Source organism: Dermacentor andersoni, chromosome 11 (genome assembly GCF_023375885.2).
Source record: "Dermacentor andersoni chromosome 11, qqDerAnde1_hic_scaffold, whole genome shotgun sequence".
Taxonomy (NCBI): Eukaryota; Metazoa; Arthropoda; class Arachnida; order Ixodida; family Ixodidae; genus Dermacentor; species Dermacentor andersoni.
This window is the reverse complement of record NC_092824.1, coordinates 8,616,604-8,628,965: the sequence shown is the minus strand read 5'-3', so window position 1 is coordinate 8,628,965 and position 12,362 is coordinate 8,616,604. Positions and strand designations below refer to the sequence as shown.

Here is a 12,362-nt window from a genome sequence, read left to right as displayed (position 1 = left end):
AGTAACTTGTGATTCGCTGATAATACTGCCTTGCTTAGTAACTCAGGGGACCAATTGCAATGCATGCTCACTGACCTGGACAGGCAAAGCAGAAGGGTGGGTCTAAACATTAATCTGCAGAAAACTAAAGTAATGTTTAACAGTCTCGGAAGAGAACAACAGTTAACGATAGGTAGCGAGACACTGGAAGTGGTAAGGGAATACATCAACTTAGGGCAGGTAGTGACCGCAGATCCGGATCATGAGACTGAAATAATCAGAATAAGAATGGGTTGGGGTGCGTTTGGCAGGCATTCTCAGATCATGAAGAGCAGGTTGCCATTATCCCTCAAGAGAAAAGTGTGTAACAGCTGTGTCTTACCAGTACTCACCTACAGGACAGCAGAAACCTGGAGGCTTACAAAAAGGGTTCTACTTAAATTGAGGATGACGCAACAAGCTATGGAAAGAAGAATGATGGGTGTAACGTTAAGGGATAAGAAGAGAGCAGATTGGGTGAGGGAACAAACGCAAGTCGATGACATCTTAGTTGAAATCAAGAAAAATAAATGGACATGAGCAAGGCATGTAATGAGGAAGCAAGATAACTGGTGGTCATTAAGGGTTACAGACTGGATTCCAAGAGAATGGAAACATAGCAGGGGGCGGCAGAAAGTGAGGTGGACTGATGAGATTAAGAAGTTTGCAGGGACAACATGGACACAATTAGCACATGACCGGGGTAGTTGGAGAAGTATGGGAGAGGCCTTTGCCCTGCAGTGGGCATAGCCAGGCTGATGATGCTGATATCTGGTGATTTCCAAGGCAATCGGAAGTGCCTTTATGACCAGCGACACCGCAACAAATGTTTTGCTCTGGGTGCCCTCGTGCTGCTTTGGTACTCCTCCCAACGTGTGGACAATTCCGAAAACCTCTTTCCTCGCTACATGGGCCCATACCGTGTTTTTCTACAAGTGACTGACATCACGTATGAGGCTGTGTCTGCCAGTCCCACTACCTCTTTTGTTCCGTTGTCCAGCGACACCATCCACATTTAGAGACTCAAGCGTTATCACCATTGCTCTGCTGTAGGTCTTTAGTGGCGTCGGGCTGGTGCTTCTGCTGCTGGAGGTCATGCTACGTGCTACTAGAAGACGATGTTGACCTTGGATTTAGTGGGACCTACCCATAAGTGGCCACTGTTGATCTGCTGATGACGAGGTGGTTTGCTGGATGTTGGCTGCCTTCCATGTTAACCAGTGCTTGCTACCCTTGTAAGTACACCAGTGCTTGCTACCCTTGTAAATACACCCTGTAAATAGCATTACTATTGTGCTTTGACATAACAATATTACAAGCACAGCTGGTTGATGTAAGGTTATATGTCAAATCACATATTATTTGTGCACATTTGTTCTTCAGGTATGAGGCATACTATGCTTTGGTCACAAGTGCACATGATGGACTATGGCTATTTGTCGTAGAAACGTGTCACTACGTTCAATAGGTAGTAAATAGGTTCAGATCTGTGACACTTTCCATGTAATAATTGCAGCATATTTTGCGACATAAAAGTGTGACACAATGTAACATCAAACTATGCAATGCCATATCTACATATCTTTCTTTCATATTTAGTGGACTATTTTTTGTTTGCAAATGCAAGCAGTGACAGAAGTCTCTCTAGCCTTCATAACATTGCCCGCTATATAGTATGAAATAAAGTATAGCTGGATTCTGCACCTTGCTGCCACTTCACAATTGTACTCATTTCACAAAAGCAACATGGCAGCATCTGCACTTCATCACTTATTTTACATAACACAAGCTTTGCGCGCAGAACTGAGCTCACAGCTATTCTGTGCACTCACATGAGAGGTCGTGCAGGCCTTATACAGGACATGCTGCACCCATTCTGTACAAGCACAGATCTTTAGCACTGAACTACAGTGACCTATGAAGTGAATTGAATGGACACGATGGATTAAAGTGTGGGGACGCTTGACTCTCACGTGTGCCCTGCTGTTCTTCCCGCATGGCTCTTGCCTCGCCTGTAGTTAGGCTACTCTGCATAGCTAAGCATTGCGGTGTAGTTGCAGAATAGAAGGAGAGATGGCGCTGCTAATGCCCCCCTAACAGCGGGGTTACTTGGGTGCAAAAGGTAGTAGCCTATTCCTCTTTGGCTTGGGGTCGGCAGTGTGCAGATGCCTTGCACGCTGGCCAGCACGCTTTGTGGAACCATCCGAGAAAGACTTCGAAGCAGGACACCGGGATGGACGAACACGGTCGTTTCAACGCGCCACCATTTGTGTGACTGTGCACATGAACAACTAGACATTGGTGTCCTGCATGAGGCGAACATATTTGCTCGATATCATGTTAAGGTCAGTTGGAATTACTCGAATCAATAGTGCTCATCGGGATGTTCTATTGGTAGTCATTTGCTAGCTGGCGTTGATGTATGAAAAATGCAATAAATGCCCTTGTGATTGTTTACATTACACTGCATCATTTTACCTTTGTCCCAGAGTTGCCAGATGCTGCCAAGCAAACAAGCAAATAATCCTCTCAAAAGAAGCCCCCAAAAAGCGGCACAACTTTCGCAAAGAAGCCAAAAGGAAGTGGACATTAAATTTTCTCATTCTTGAAGATAGCTTAATTATACAGTAGCATCAAAAAGTCACACAAATATGAAGGGAAGGTGAACAAATAACTTGAATTATTTTGTACCACAAAAATATCTGCAAGAATGAATGAAAGCACTCATTTACTTTTTACCCTTGTCCCCAGGGTAGTCTGCACCCTGTTCATTGCATGTTTGCCGATACATGAATAATGTTACTTGTTGACTCCCCCAACGAATGTTTGATTTCATGGTTCAACTACATACAGTCATTATTGCAAGTGTCCGACTCGTCAAGAAAATCCTCTGCACCCGCTTCTGCACCATGCATGTTTTTAGAGTTGAAGAGCTACAACATTGTTACTGTCGGCTGAAAGTCCCGGCAGCAAACACCTAGAAACTTTAGGCCATAATGTAAGTGCAGGATGCTGCTCAACATAGGACTCTTCATTCTGTTTTGATGGTGCGACTTCACGAGGTTCGTGTGCGAGAACATGCGCTCGACAACGGCGTTGCTAAGGGGCGTGGTTAACAACGATAGAGCAAACTCTTTTTTCTTTGAAACAGCTTTCACTGCATCCATCTATGAAATGTAGCACTTCTACCCAGAAAGAAGTGCAGTCCTTGTTTATATTTTTCCAGGGAAGGAGTACAATGTAGTATCCCCCTCCTGGCAACTGATACCAACACTGGTGCTTAGAAACAAGCATTATAGCAAATTATTTAAGGCAGAAAAGGTTTCAATGTCCCGAACCAACACATGGGCCACAAGAGATGCTGTACTGAGCATTACGTTAATTTTGACTACCTGGGGTTCCTTAATGTAAGAGCTAGGTATGGCATGCGAGTGTTTTATTAATTTTGCCTCAGTCAGAATATTGCACTGCCGCACGAAATAAAACTCAGAACCAAGTTTAGCAGCAAAGCATCATAGCTACTGAACACACCAAGGTAAAACCATCTTCTATTCTATTCAGTATATTCAGTAAGTAGCAGACAGGTCATTAGCTATCGGTGAGGAAGTGATAGACTCACCTGTTGGTCCATACTCCGTACAAGAGTTCGACAAATGCAAAGGACAAGTTGAGGATGAGGAACAAAAAGAGATTCCGTGATGCAGTGTCCGAGAAGATTAACCTGCAAAGAGAACCGCACAATGAGAAAATACGTGACAGGCAGGAGAAAGGCCTGTCTGTGCCAGATCGAAACAGCTGGACTCGAAGTGAACCCCACAAAGCCCAAACACAGTTTTAGGCCAACTTCATCGCCTTATTTCTGGACATGGAGATTACATTAAACTCAATAAGTATAGTAATTTATGCTTTAATTGGTTTGCCGAGCAATTGGCAACTGAAACTATGAGGTACAAAACTCTCCCTACTAAAAGTTTGGCACTGTGGCGTTAAAGGCCAACTGCAATGCAATGTCAGTTTGGCTGAACTGGTAAAAGTTTAGTAGTATATATAGTAATAAAGCAATCTTGGCAAAATTACAGAGCTGGTAATTGTATAACTTTGTTATCAACAGCTTTAAACAGCTTTTGTAGCATTTGCTACGAACGGGTGGATGTCTGATTTTCCCTTTGTTAATTGCTTCTCTCCACCTTGTGGGTTTCCGCAGAACTATTATGTCAGCCCTTTATTAGACGATGCGTGCATCCAGCGGTTAGCACATATGACGCAAGATCCAATCTGAAATTTTGAGCAAGTCATCCCGCCTGGGAGTTCACACCGAGAACCCCTGCTCTTTCTCAACACTGCATCACAGATAATTTCCGACGAGCAGTAATGGTGATTTCTCTTTTGTCTTTTTTTTTTTTCAGTTTCAGTGTCAAAAGCAGTAGGCTTCAGCAGGCTTTTCGCGACGCATTCACTGTATTTCAACTGTACGATTGTGCACAGACACTGCTGTAGATCAGTACTGCCTGAAAGCAGACTTTTTTTACAACTACAAAATTTGGTTGCTGTTAGTTTTTAAAGAGAAAATAAAGAAAAATATTAGGTTAACCTGCATTGGCAAATTATACTTATGTGAATACAAAAAAAAATTAATCTGACCATGGAAGGAGCTTTCGCAAGCCATAAAAGGCAGCAACAACAACAAAAAAAGTTTTGCAGCAGTTCCTGTAGTAGTTTCTGGTGCTGTCATGAGATGTGGAGAGTGTCTGCTCCGGAATACGTAATAGCTTATTACATAGTAACTTATTATTACTGATTACACAGCATTCTTAAGGAATCAAAGGCTCAACCTAGTGAGTTTTGACAATCTTTTTTGGGCAAGAGTGACCCAATCATGCGAGAGTACTTTTGAGAACCATGTTATCACGCCAACGTAAGGTTCATTCGATTCAACCAAGTTCCTCTGCACCTACTAACAGTGCACTGCACCCTTGAGCCTTGCAGTGAGTGAGTGCAGCACAGCTCACCACAACTGGCACCGCCTGGACCTTTTCAGTTCGGGTGCGGTGCACCTTTTCTTAGTCAAACAAACCTATAGAGGCACAGCTGTTTGGGCACACAATCCGAAAAGGGAAGAAAAAGCTGTTTTTCATCTTTTCCACTGGCAACCAACCTCTTTCCGTCAAATATGCGTAAATTGAGCATTGCGAAAAATGCTTCACATGACAAAACTAACCTTGTGTCACTCTTTCGTGTCCCTTTAACCTACCGACACCTTTTGTAGATTACTTGCATGTTGCCTTTGGCGCTTTTCAAAATTAACTCGGAAGCGACTGCATAAAATACTTGTTCCAGACAAGGTCAGGTGCATGTAGAACTGTACGTAAGTGGTTTGATCCTACTCCGACCTTCAACTTTTGACAAAATGCGCACTAGTTTGATCCAGACCGTCATCAGAGATGACAAAAAATCATGTGTGAAGTATGTTTCAAATACTGCAACATGACACGAAAAAGCACCATGTCTTTATCTGTGTCCTCATCTTTTGCACTGTGCTCGTTTTGCCATGAATTACCATAACATGCCCAAGCCTCTACCCATGACGTTAAAATTCAGGTTGCAGCATCAACATGGGAACAGCATGCACACTGTTGCACCTTCATCTCTGTTTTATGTGCACAAAAACAGTTTTTACGACTACATGAGGAGAGTGCTAACTTGTCCACATACATAGATATATTGTTTTATTCATCTTCTAACCGTTGAAAGTTTAAAGAAAAAGTGGCTTTTCACATCCATAACATACAGACTTGGACAGACTTGAAAAGTTATTACGCCTTTCAGCTGTCTTCGGGTCTCGCGAGATTAAATGCACACTGCAACAAAATTTTAGGCCACGTAAAAAAGCCAAATTTTAAATAGAGAGATACAGAGGAGGTTTCGTGCAAAATATTGCACACGAAATATGATCAGAAGCCTCATGGAAAGCTGACAAAAATAGCTGTTTTCAATACTAAAACTAAAAAAAGAAAGGCCATCATTATTGCACACCTGAAGTGACGCATGATCTAGAATATGCAGCTTCTCAGCATAACCTTTGAGATTATGCGGCCCCCGTGGCTGGCTGTGGCACGCTGACAACTCTCGGAAGCGACATGCTGAGACTTATGTGCATTCACCACTGGGTTGTTGTGAGGTCAGCAAGTCCCAAGTTCCATGAGGTCAATCTCACCATTGCCTATCACTGTTGTGAAGTCGGGGGCCCGTGCGGCCAACGAAGTTTCCATGGATGGTGCCGTGCCAAGTGCCGGGAGAAAAGCTTCCGAGCGACGTTTAAGAGAATGAAGAAAAAGGAATATATAGAAAAAAAAGTACATGGTTGAGATTTACAAAACAGCTCCAACCATCGGATCACACTATGGTAGCGTCTTAGCATGTCCGAGTCTCACACTGTTCCCGAGCGTCCTCCTCCTCCTCCTTTCCCGGCCATCTGGATCTGCTTTTTATGCCTGCGTTGTCATTGTTCATGGTTTCCACCAATCCAGCATCAGGGAAACAATGGGGTCATGTGACCGATGGCGTCGGTCGGTCGGTTGCCCTTTTCCTCTGAAGAAAGCTTGGTCGGAAATGCACGCACCTCACATGGCACAAACAGGGAAAGATGGGAAATGTCCAATGACTCCAATTCCAGCGTGGTCGTGCCAATTTTTGCGGTCTGCTTAGGTGCTCTAAGAACGCCTCTAATAAGAAGACAATATCAGTCTTGCAGCTTTGCCAAGATTGCTCCATTAGTATACACTACATCAATAGCATATACTACTCATTTATAACCAATTCAGCCAGAGTGAAATTTTGTTGCAGTTGGTCCTTTAAAGGGATGCTAAAGATGAACACTAAATCATTACATTAGAGTACATTACACTGGTAACATACTCTTTCAAATCTCAGTCTTTGTTAATTTTTTGGTGAGTGGTGGAATGCTATAAAAAAATATGAAGACCAAACTTAAAATTATTTGAATTTAAAGCCAACGCCCTATTGCCAGTACATCATCGTTATGTTATGGATTCCAAAGTGTTTTCTCGTACATGGGCGAAGTAGGAGTCCTTGAAACGAACCAAGTTCAATCTATGGCTTTTTTAGAATGCAACGTAGTCCACCTTTACATATACAACGTTAACTAGGCTCGAACACAAAGCGTCGAAATCCGTGTCATATGGCAAGCTGGTGCGTAAACTTCAAGGTGATGCCACCACCTGTCAACATTTTCATTTTCTCTGCCTTGTCAAGCGTTGTTTCAAGGCAAGAGTGGATTTTTCAGTATTGTACAGGGTGATACACTAATACAAAGTGACTTGTTTTACTGTTTGGTGTGCCTCCCCCCATACGACACCCTCCTTGACTCAAGCCTCTTCAATCAAGAAAGCATAAAAAAAGCTTTATCACGCAAATAACTGTACCTACTGGCAAGTCAAATGAAAAAGCATTTTATCATTTGCTTAAAGAACAGACCTTGCATGCAAACAGCTGTGTTCATCAATAAATATTTCAGTTTAACCAGCTTTAGAGAAACAAATAAAGCTGTTTCTGGGTGGTATCTAAACGGGCGCAGAATTACCGTGCTTCTTTGCAAGTGTGGTTGTGTCGTGCCTCATGACACACACTGCTGAGTAAAGCTTGCAAAAAAAAAAAAAAAAGGTTTAAGAAGTGTGGAAATGGGTGCAAGCACTTTGCTTTCAGATGGTGCTTAGGACCCTTGCTTTGACATTTCTAAACACCTTTATGCCCGTGCATAAATGGAACAGTTGGGTGCTCTCACTAATTCTAAGCATAATAGTAAACTCGGCACGTTGGCATTGGCTCATGTTTAACTCAATGCCACTGCCGACTCTGTGTTTGACAGCTGGAAGTTAAATATTTCGCCAGTATTACCAGTCTGGTTGGAACAATTATTTAGGAATTTAAAAGCGACTCCAACCAAAAAGGAGGAGCTGGATGGTCCAAAACATTGGGTCTAATAAATCCACTTTTTGCTTGAAGAACTGCACGTGCAAACAGCAATTTAACAGGGTGCAGGTAGGGTTGCCAACCCTCGAGCGTCTGAATAATTTGCAGCTGGTGACAACTGACCTTGTCAGTGCCAGAAGCAGCCAGTCTGTAAGTTCAGAAATGTTGCACAAACTACTTCTGCCCAATAATGTCATAATTTACGACAAGTTGCAGTAGTTTCGTGGCCAGCAAGGCTACCAGTACAGATAGAGGTGCTGCGAATGGTTAGGGCTTGCAAGAGAGCTAGAACAACAACAAAAACACAACCATCTTTACGTTTATGGCAATAAAAAAGGAAAGAAAAGAGAACAATGCACAACCAAGCCAACAGGCATTATAAAAAATTAATCTGGTTTATTTAAGAAGGGTGCAGGATTGGGCTTGTTGGTAAAACATGCTTTAAAGTTTGAATAACAGCGCAAGGATAGCAGAGATAGCACACCAACCATGCGGGTGCGCTAATGTGTGGCTATAAAACTTGCTATGCTTTCTGAAAAGACAATAAACTGTTGGAAGTTAGCACTCTGTTCTCTCTTCTGTCCCTTCTGCTATTCTTGCACTGCTATTCAAACTGGTTTATTTATTCAGTAGAAAAATAGAAAACGTGGAAAGTTGGGACATTTGGCTGTCCCAACTGGGTCGAGTCGGAAATCAGGTCATTAACTCAAAAGTCAGAATTGTCCCGCTAATTTCAGGACCCTTGGCACTAAAATTGGGATCTAATGTTACGAGACTTTCTGTAGGCTTTCTTTGTGAGAAAGAATGACACTGATTATGCGTCAGCCATCAGTTTCTTTTTTGTATATATTGAACTTGCACCTTTGGATCTCCGATAGTTTAAGCACAGTACGCACTTCGCTGATTACTCATTTTCTTCACGTTTTGGGAAATTGTGCGCAATGGCAATGCAATGGCACGTGACCTATATAAAGTTCTGTCTGTTAATAAATTTTGTCACATTGAAAGGCGGTATTGTCACTCTGTATGCGTCTTTTATTCTGCCTTAATTTTGACGCTGCTCCCTTAAAATGAATAAATTGTTTGACTGAGCACTGATAGCATGCAAACAGCTGTGTTCTTCAATTAATATTTTAGTTTAACCAGCTTTAGACAGACAAAAAAAAAAAGCTACGTTTCTGGGTGATTTCTTAAACGGGCACAGAATAACAATGGGCCCGCTACTGCCGCAAAAAAGAAAAGAACGCGGAACTGCGTGGACTTAAGCAGACTTAAGCATTTGCACATCTGTACAAACATACGCTTTTTTTTTTTTTTTTACCATCATGTGTGTGTCAGGATACCCCTGCTCCTTAGCATCTTTGCATTTTCACGTGCTGCAATCGAAAACCACCGAGATTGCGAGCCTCGCTTTGCAGCACATCATTCGCAAGGAGTCGCCGGGTCGGGCGGCGCACTTTGAGCACAATCTCGCGAGAGAACATCCCCAGAATTCATCGCGACGATAAGCGCGATGTTCCTTCGTGGTAGAACCTCAAGAAGGATTAGCTGTTGGTCTAGTTCGTCTTGCACACCTGAGAAGGGGAACTAACTAGCGCAACAAAGGACACATACATGGGAAGAGGAGATGGTGACAAGCGCTACTTTAATAGCGGGAAGGGTTCTTTTACCCTTCCCGCTATCAAACATTCGTAAGGTAGCGCTTGCCTTCGTCTTCCGTTCAGGTGTGTGCGTCGTTTGTTGCGCTAATTCCCCTCATCAACTAATCCCAAGACCGCAAGGTCACTCGCGTAATTGCAGCGATTCAGTTTCGCTCCATCGGCCAAGGCAAGCCGGGAAGATGCAGGATCACGTTGCCATCTGACACCGGTTCAACCGGTGCGCTCTTCGAAACAAGTAGGAAGCAGTAGAGCACTGTGGACGACCGCCGTGGCGCGTGGTGGTTTCCGAGATGCCGGCGTGTCTCATCTGCGATGCCGAAGGCAAAGCGACACGGCGACCCGACCATATGCCTGCAACGTGCGACAGCACGCCGAGGAGCAAAAGCCACGTCGCCACTGAACACACACAGACCTGAACCATCCCTGCAGCCGTTCAGTGAAACGTAGGCCCCGTCGTGCTCTGAACTCCTTGTCGTCGGCATGTAGAGGCAACATCGGGTCTGTCCGCTGGGCCTTTCGAGGGTCGCCGTCGCTGCCTGGTAGTAGTACCTTTCCTCGGAGAGCCGAATTCCGTTTGCTGCCTCAGTGGTGGCTGAATGGGCGATCACAGGACATCGCGTCAAGCTACGGCAGCGGCCGTCTTTCGCTACAGCTGAGATAGGCGCGCCACGCAGCTGACGTCGTGGAGACAGTTTCGCTTCTGACGTTTCTGCACTGCCATAAGTAATGCGTGGATATCATTACTGACTCGCATAAATAAGTTACTGGTATTTGTGAATTCGTTCATGTAATTTTGTAAGAGCTTGTACAACAATAAAAGTAACGTATGTAAAAAAAAAATATTTCAAATTCATGCAATCAGCATCAATAAAACAATTTTATATGTTTCTATTTATAACATTACACTTAGTTTTAATTTTATTTTAGTACTGTTGTTTTGTTTAAGGCAGATAGCTCATGCGAAACAACTGCGTGCAAAAGAATTCAGCACGTCGATGATTCACTTAGTCGTCGATGCTGAGGCCGCAGTTTCTCACTATCTTTCACGGCAGTAGCGTCGCTTGTATGCTCAGGCTCTTGGTCCTTTAAGATTAAAATTACATTCAGCGCCTTTTAATGTTTTTGAAGCGCCCGAACTTCGTGGCGACGCCGGCGCTGTCTCAGACTCGGGGATGCGTTACTGCGCCTGCAGATTTCTGCACCGTGCGGTGGCCGTGAACCGGCCCAGCGCCAGCGCTGCCTCGCTATCATCTGACACGCTCCTCGGTGGAGGCGTAGTGACCAGGCGGTGGTGTGACCGGCTGCTGCGGTCGCAGGCCGAAACATGTAAGCGTGGTGGCGAGCGTGCGATGAAGCAGATCTGGAGAGTGGCCCTGCGCAGAAACTACGCGAGCAGCCATGCCAGTTTGCCGTCGTCGTCGCCGGCTGTGAGGCATCGCGGCGGGACCGCCCGGACCGGTAATCTGCTGCTGCTGTTGGCCCCGATCCGGTCGGCGGCCTACTACCCCGCTTGCCGCCGCGGCGGCGCCGTGGTCCCGAGCCGCCTGGTTGTCGCGCCGGCAGCTGCCATGCATTTCTCGACGAGCAGCACGGCCGCTGCGCAGTTCGGCAGCGCCGAGGAGCCCGTGTTCCGGCCCCGGCGTGCGCTGGTGCTCACCAAGTTCTCGCGTTACGAGTTCGAGAAGCGGCGGCACGCGCACCTGACCGAGGAGCAGCTGGTACAAGATGTGAGTGTTCTCTGCCCTTATGGCGCGGCCCTGATAAATGGACGCTGCTGCAGGACGAACCACTGGGGCTGAGCCTGACGACACGCTTCGCGTAGGCGCAGCAGCGGTGGTGTTGTACGACGAACTCCCTGAAATAATTGACCGCAGCCTCACGCGATCCAGCACAGTTTTGCCGTATCGAAGGCCACGCTCCGCTGTCGGAGACAAAACCCCGGAGGGCCCGTGGCGTTTGACGTTGAGTGATGCTAGGTGGTCTGGAAATTTGTACACATTCGACGCAAGGTCCCCGCTTTCATTTCAACCTGCGCATATATATATATTAACTGACTTGTTTCGCAAAGTCTTGGACATAAACTCACTTTTCCTACCGAGTTTGTAGTACGTACGTCCTCAAAGGTATTTTTCATGTTATTGTTGGATGCTGGGAGACTCAAGGATGGGTCGCACCATAACTACATAGCGGTGCCTGTACTACATCTGCTTTCTACAGCTTGAAATATTTTAGCTAAAAAGAAAAAAAGTTTACGCACGAAATTGAGACGAACAGAACTATTTCCTTTTTTTTTCTTTGTAGCGTCATCCTGCATTACTTCAAGCTGAATGTCAGTAATTGTCAGAACACATGTTTCTTAGAGGTGGTCTTCGGAAAGTGCCAAACTGTGATGACGCCTCGTGCTCGCCTGGAGGTCGTACATACGTGACGAAAGATAACGTGAATTCCAGCATCACACCACCTTGATGACTGCTCTCACCTGCTCTGGAAAAACAATAAGGCAAAGCTACATTGCCCGTTAGAGCCACCCCCTGTGCAAAGAAAGATTTGTAAGAGTGTGCGAGACCAACACTTCAAGTGTGGTTATCTCAAAGGGACACTGGAGGTGAATATCCTCATGTGGCCCATTGTACATCATATTGCAAAGTGCCTTCAGTCATTTTCAAACTTAGCCTTGAAGCATTTACATAAAAT

At 44.8% G+C, this 12,362-nt stretch overlaps 2 protein-coding genes across 2 annotated transcripts in view; one reads left to right on the top strand and one right to left on the bottom strand.

Moving 5' to 3' along the window:
* ZnT86D (solute carrier family 30 member 7) overlaps positions 1-10,332 on the bottom strand; it is a 117,703-nt gene extending 107,371 nt beyond the window's left edge. Inside the window, exons 1-2 of the mRNA XM_050167862.3 lie at positions 10,081-10,332; positions 3,638-3,739 (exon numbers count right to left, since the gene is read on the bottom strand). Coding sequence (XP_050023819.2) covers positions 3,638-3,739; positions 10,081-10,163 — 185 coding nt within the window. The 5' untranslated portion in view covers positions 10,164-10,332. The remainder of the gene's footprint in view (positions 1-3,637; positions 3,740-10,080) is intronic.
* Positions 10,333-10,746: 414 nt separating this feature from the next.
* Positions 10,747-12,362, top strand: part of Nadk2 (NAD kinase 2, mitochondrial) — a 101,610-nt gene continuing 99,994 nt past the window's right edge. Inside the window, exon 1 of the mRNA XM_055064335.2 lies at positions 10,747-11,395. Coding sequence (XP_054920310.1) covers positions 10,841-11,395 — 555 coding nt within the window. The 5' untranslated portion in view covers positions 10,747-10,840. The remainder of the gene's footprint in view (positions 11,396-12,362) is intronic.